The following is a 7,206-nucleotide window of genomic DNA, read 5'->3' as shown; positions in this document are numbered from 1 at the left end:
TCTTGGTCATGTAATTTATGGCGAAGGAGTTTCTATTGATCCATTTAAGGTTGAAACTATGATTAATTAGAGCCAGCCAACAAACATCGCTGAGGTACGTAGTTTTTTTTTTTGGTTTAGCTAGCTACTATCGGTGGTTCATTGATGGGTTTTCCAAGATTGCAACTCCGTTGACCCACCTCACCAGGAAGGGTGTAACTTTTATTTGAGATTATGAATATGATGAAAGTTTTGTTGAGTTGAAGTATCGCCTCACCTCTGCACCAGTGTTGATCCTTTTCGACAATACTGGACGATTTTAGGTTTACTGTGATGCATCTCACATAGGGTTGGGATGTGTCTTGATGCAATATGGTTGGGTGGTCGCTTATGGATCCAAATAGCTAAAAGTCCATGAGTGTAACTACCTCACACATGACCTGGAATTGGCTGCCATAGTATTTGCCCTTAAGATATAGCGCCACTATCTATATGGTCAAACATTTAAAATCTATATTAATCATAAAAGTTTGAAATACATGTTTTCACAGAGAGAATTAAATATGAGGCATAGACACTGGATGGATCTCCTGAAGGATTATGATAGCAAGATCCTCTACCACCCTGGTAAAGGTAATGTGGTTGTTGATGCTTTGGGCCGAAAGGAGTCCACTTTGTTGGCTAGGATGATGACCTCCAGTTAGAAATTAGTTGATGTAATGCAGGCACTCCGCCTTAATCATTACGATAATGGTGCCTATCTCGCCCAGATTCGAGACTTGCCTGACCTTTTCATGAAAATTTGGGAAGCTCAATGTACTGACCTAGAGATCACTAAAAATTTAAGTTTACTTCTAATGAATTTCTTGATTTTTAACTTACGGATGATGGTTTGTGTCGATTCCGGTATCGTATTTGGGTCCATACTACTATCAGAACAGATGTTCTCATGGCTGCCCATGTCTCCAAATTTTCCATCCATCCCAAAAATACCAAGATATATCGGGACTTGAGAGATCAATATTATTGGCTTGGAATGAAGAAAGACATTGTTGATTATGTCTCCCAATGCCTTACTTACCAAAGAATTAAGGCTGAACACTAGAGACTCAGCGGTTTATTACAAGACCTCCTTATTTTAGAATGGAAGTGGGAGCATGTGACCATGAATTTTGTCACTGATTTACTCAGAACCTGTTCTGATCGCACTGTAATATGGATCATTATTGATAGGTTAACCAAGACCACCCATTTCCTACCAATTAGAATAACGGACTCCATGGTGAACCTTCACCTTTTTTTTTTAAAAGAGACCCTCAATTCACCTCCCATTTCTAAGACAATTTTCAGGAAGCTCTTTGTTCGGGATTGTACTTCAGTACTGCCTATCACCTCAGACCAATGGTCAATCTGAATATATCATCCAGACACTTGAAGATATGTTGTGCTTGTGTTCTCGACTTTGGTGATTACTGGTATAAGTATCTTCCTTTCTGTGAATTTGCTTATAATAATAGTTATCATTCCAACATTGGCATGGGTCTGTATGAAGCCCTGTATGGTAGGCCTTATCATTCCCCCACTTGCTGGAACAATGTTAGGAACCAGCATCACTTGGGACCAAACTACATTCAAGAGACTGTTGACAAAGTCGTCATTATTCAGAAGAACCTAGCCACCGCCCAGAGTCACCAAAAGTGCTAAGTTGACAACCGAAGAAGACCCTTAGAGTTTATTGTTGATGACCATGTTTTCTGCAAGATCTTCCCTTACAAGGGTAAAATACAATTTGGTAAGAAGGGGAAGCTGAGCCCCCGTTATGTGAGACCTTTTTTATCGTGGAACATATCAGACACATGGCGTACCGCCTTGCTATACCTCCAGAGTTTGCGGGTCTACATGATGTTTTACATATCTCCATGTTTAAAAGGTACCACCCTGACCCTTCTCACATAACTCCTCACCAAGAGATACAGGTCCCAACAGACATGATTTATGAGGAGCTAGCACCCTGCAGAAATCCTTAGTTAGACAGACAAAGTTCTGTGCAACAAAAAGATCCGGATGGTGAAGGTGCAATGGCAACATCACACTCTAGAAGAGACAACGCGGGAACTGGAGAGTGAGATGTGAGAGGAGTTTTCTCATTTATTTATGACAAATTTGGAGGACCAAATTTTTTAAAGATGGGAGGAATATAACATCCTGAAAACCTTTACACTAAATTGATGTATAAAACCTTTAATTATTTAGGCCCTAAGGCAATTTGAGCTCTTTAAATTTCATGTTCTAATCTTCGAATAAATTGGGTTTAAATTTAATTATTTAAATTCTCACAAACTAACGTACTTTTATTTATTTAATTAAATTTTTTTAATTATTTTAAAACATTTAATTATTTAATTTATTTTAAAAAGATTTTAGGAAAGACAGAAAAATCCCATGGAAAGGGTCGTGGGAATGCCTCTGCATCCGTGTGGGCCCCATGCACTGCACCCACGGTCAGCATGGGACGTGCGACTGCACGAACATCCCATTTTCGTGGGGCGCGAGGTGCACGGCAGGCACCACCTGCAAGTTTTAGGCCTACGCGCGCTGCCTCAGCTAGTGGGCGTCGCCCATTGGGCAGCATGCCGCTGTCATTTGGGTGGCGTGCCTTTTGTTTTTTCACTACTATCGCATCATTGTCATTGCATCGGCCATCCATCAATCACATTTATCAGTCACCGCGTCGCATCAAATCACCTTTTCCTTTCTTTTCTCCTCATAAGATTTTTCCACTTGGTGCAAATCTAATAGTCCTTATTTTTCTATAAATAGGGACCCATTTTCACCATTTCTTCATCACTACAACTTCATTCTTCCATCCAACAAAGAAATTCTAGAGAGAGAGAGAGCTAAAAGGAGAAGAGGAAGAAACAAAAGAAGGAAAGACCTAGGAAAAATTTCAAGTGTTCGATAAGGAATTTAATATTTATTTTTACATACTAAGGAGTATTTCTAGATTAATTTAATAATATGCTAATTAGTTGGTTGCGTGCTTAATTTTGTTATAGTCTAATGCAAATGTTATGTGCTAATGCTTGTTAATGTGAGTGAATATAAACCGGTTGTTTGCATGCTTAACTATAATGATTTTTATGTATATGAAAAATGTTAATGCGTGTACAATGACATGATAAAGTGGCAAAGCATGATATTATCTCATATACATGAGAAATATTTATCGATATTAGCATGCATGGTTTATAAATGACATGATTTGTTAGATTTTTATCTCTAAGAGTTTCTGTTTCTCCCCTATCTGGTCTGAAAAGAGGTGAGAGGACCTCTCCCTGTGGATGACGACGTACAAGAGTGGTAATATGATATGATTGTAGGGGTTACCTTTGGTGAAGTATGACCGTGATTGTAGTTTACATGTAGGACTATACTATAGTTGGCACGACCGTGGTCATAGATCGTGTCATGATTTGGCAAGCTATAAATGTGCTGATAGTTTTGCAAGCCGCAAATTGCTAATATAATATAATATGAAATGAACTGATAATTCCATATGGGTAGTTGGGAATCTGTATTGTCCTTTGTAGATGGAAGTCAGAACAACTTCATGCGAAGAATGAAAATAAGACAAAGCATGACATGATTTGTTTTGTTTTCACTATTTAAGTTCAACATGATTGATATGATTGACTTGATATGATTGATAGGATTTGATAAGAGTATGACATGATTTGACATGATTGATTTGATGTTTTCTCTATATAAAGTAAAATATTTTCATAATTATTAAAATGAATCTCTGACACGATTTCCGATGGTGAGTAAATAAGGTACTTTTTTAATTTTAATTACTTTTAAAATCTTAGTGATGTTATTTAAATACTGTTTACCTTACTTAGTATGTGGAACTCACCCTTTTTCCATGCCCCCCTCAGATGAGGATGATAGTGAGGAACTAATCATTGATCTGCTTCTTGAAGCTTTTAAGGATCCCGTGAATCCATGAACTGTTACGAGTCCATATTTTGTTCCTCACTCTGATGAGTCCATCTTTTGTAAAGGATTCTATTTAATTTTGTTTCGCCTCAGTATTGTAAGGTTTGGAACTTTATTACTATTTTTTAAGGGATTGCAATATTTTATTATGCTGCATTTAATTAATCTTAAATGCACTCGTATCTGTTTCTGTATCTTGCACCCTTATGCTTTAATTAGTGTTTGGGATATCACATTCAAGCACGAGTAAGCCACCCCGTGCACGCACCGAGCATACGAACAAACCCTCACGCTCTGCACACACGTAAGCACACAGACTGCCCACGTACATGCACAGCCTATGCGCCCAGCCTGGAGTTGGACTAGTTGTGCACCCAGCAGGCCCACGTCCGATGTGTAGGCCCAATACACAGGCCTGTTTTGGTGACCCACACGATCCGATAAACTAATGTACGCGGGCTACCCATCTCGCAAATCAGTCGGCCTCCACTTTTTTAAGTCCTTTTTTTGGATCCCACCTTCACTTTTTCACATGATTTAATTAATTTCATGGATAATTTTAGCCTCTTTTAATTTTTTTAATGCTTATTTTAATGTAAATTCTATCCCTTAGGTTATTTAATTATTTAATTTGAATTCTAGATTGGGATAGGATATTATTTTATTAATTTTCAAATGTTTGTAACCATCTAGACTATCCCGAAAAAAACTTATTGATAATGGTGTATTTTATATACAATCAGGATTGTTTTTGCTTTAGTTTTTGTTAGTTTTGAGTAATTCTCGTTAGTTTTTTGTTTAATTTTAATTTGTTTAGTCACTTTGGTTTATTTTATAAATTTTAGTTGATTTTGGGAGAATTTAAAAAGTTTTAGATGAAGGCACAAAAAAGGCAGAAACTTGCACTGACAGATGCATACTTATGCAGTGGTGATGCACATCAGTATTGGAGTCTCTCTCTACATAGAATTTTGAAGGCAACAATTTGCATGGGTGCTTGCATGGTCATGCATATCGTCATGTAGGAAATGCATAATTTTTAGGTTTCCTAAATGGCTTAGGATGCTTTATTCTCTTTCCTATTTCACCTAGGATTTGTATTTACAAAATTTTGTTATTTACCCAGTGTATATAGGACATATTATTAGTATTCTAGCAGCACTCTTTTAATTGAGATATTGTTCTAAGTAAGGGTTTTTCTTCTTCTTCTTCTTCTTCTTCTTACTGGAAGACTCAAAACTCAATTGGAGAGGAGATCAAGCTCAAGACGAAGACACAATCCTAAGTTTTATTTTATTTTATTATGTTTTCTTTTAATTTCAGTTTTTGTTTTATCAATTTAATTATGGAGTAGATTTCTTTTGTTAGAGAAAACATGAACCCTAAACTATAAAGGGTATTGATTTTGCTTAATGATATCTGAGTTAGTTTTATGCAAAATCATTGAGTTTAATGCTTCTATGGATATTTTGTTGATTGAATTCCTTAATGATGTGTGGAATAGAGAAGTTAAGGTTTTCAATTGATGGGATTTCAATGCATGATTATTAGGATTTTGCATAACAGGTTAATAACAGATTTGTTCGAATAGATAATCTGAAATTGACTTGTAGTATGTATTTGTGTTCCTGAATAAGGTCGGATAATTGGGTTAATTATATGTTAGATTTATATAAAAATGTCTGAATCAAAGTTTTGTTAAATCAGAAAGGTTATATCCCTGAATAAGATTAACCAGGCTTTAGAACTAACCAGTCAATCTTAACTCAAATTTTGTTATTAATATTGATATCCAAACAAGTTTATGGGGATTGTGGACCCTAACACTATTTTATTAATTGATTTATCTTCCATTTAATCTGGTTATTCAATTCTGTACAATTTTAGTTAGTTTTATATTTTACTTTAATTTACTTTCATTTGATAAATATCTCTCAAATAATAGTTTTCAGTATAATAATTGCTTCATAAAATTTTATTATCTTCATGGGATGATATTCAGATTCTCATATCTATATTACTGATACGACTAATGCACTTGCTAGTGTTGTTTAGGACGCATCAAGTTTTTGGTGCCATTGCTAGGGACTAAAATTTATTTAGAAATTATTATATTGTTATTAGCTGTTAATTTGAGATTTTAATTCTTTTTTAATTTATTTCTCTTATGTTTCAAGTTTTGTTAGTGTATGACCAGAAGTTATGAGGAGCCATTAGCAGAATCTGATTCGGAACCTAAACGAACTTTTCCTTAAAGAAAAAGAGCAAATCATAAATTCAACATGGTAGAAAATCAAAACAATCTTCTTGAAGAAGGTGATAACAATAATGGTGCTTGAGCTATTCAACTTATTCGCATCATGAGAGACTATGCCATGCCATCATTGGAAGGAACAAGTGCAGGCATTTTGGGACCTACTGTTCAAGTTAACAACTTTGAGATAAAGCCAGCAGTACTACAATTAATCCAACATACTTGTTAATTTGGAGGATTGCCTAGTGAAGATCCACACCAACACATAGCAAGTTTCCTCCAAATTGTTGATACTTTCAAGTATAATTGGGTTTCTGAAGATGTAAGGAGGATGAGGCTTTTTCTTTTCTCTTTAAGGGAGAAAGCACAACATTAGTTGCAATCACTACCACGAAACTCCATAACTATTTGGATGCATTAGCACAAAATTTCCTTAGTAGATATTTTCCACTGTTTAAAATTGCACAATTAATTAATGAGGTTGCTAAATTTTCACAGGGAGATTTAGAGACCCTATATGAGGTATGGGAGAGATACAAGGATATGCTAAGGAAATGCCCTCAAGAGGAATTCTCTATTTGGCAAAAAGTATAAACCTTCTACAATGGAATTAATAGCTAAGTCAGAAGCATCATAGATGCTTCACGTAGAGGTTCAATATACATGAAGTCACTTGAAGAAGCTTATGAATTGATAGAAGAGATGGTTGCTAACTCAAGTGAATGGCCCACTGAAAGATAATTTACAAAGAAGGCAGCTGGAATTTATAATATAGATGTTTTTATAGCATTAGCAGCTCAAATGGAAGCATTGAATAAGAATTTATGTAACATCCTAAATATAAAACAAAGCATAAGGGCGTCAGATACAGAAATAGATTAAGAGTGCATATAAGATAAATTTATGTAGTAGAATAAATAATTACAATCCCTTATAAAATAATAATAGAGTTTCATACAATACTGAGGTAGAAA

General features: G+C 35.3%; 1 protein-coding gene and 1 non-coding gene across 2 annotated transcripts; one reads left to right on the top strand and one right to left on the bottom strand.

Moving 5' to 3' along the window:
• The first annotated feature begins 1,380 nt into the window (after positions 1–1,380).
• Positions 1,381–2,006, top strand: LOC148268838 (uncharacterized). Its single transcript, XM_088212196.1, has 2 exons — positions 1,381–1,676; positions 1,832–2,006. Exons 1-2 carry the CDS (start codon positions 1,381–1,383, stop codon positions 2,004–2,006), a joined length of 471 nt encoding a protein of 156 aa, XP_088068322.1.
• Positions 2,007–6,698: 4,692 nt separating this feature from the next.
• Positions 6,699–6,804, bottom strand: LOC148268837 (small nucleolar RNA R71). The gene has a single exon (XR_015817467.1). It is a non-coding gene; the product is annotated as a small nucleolar RNA R71 (small nucleolar RNA).
• Positions 6,805–7,206: the final 402 nt, after the last annotated feature.

This window comes from Carica papaya, chromosome 2 (assembly GCF_054855325.1).
Source record: "Carica papaya isolate Zhongbai chromosome 2, ASM5485532v1, whole genome shotgun sequence".
Classification (NCBI taxonomy): Eukaryota; Viridiplantae; Streptophyta; class Magnoliopsida; order Brassicales; family Caricaceae; genus Carica; species Carica papaya.
Note: the sequence above shows the minus strand (reverse complement) of the source record. Positions and strands in the feature narration are given on the sequence as shown.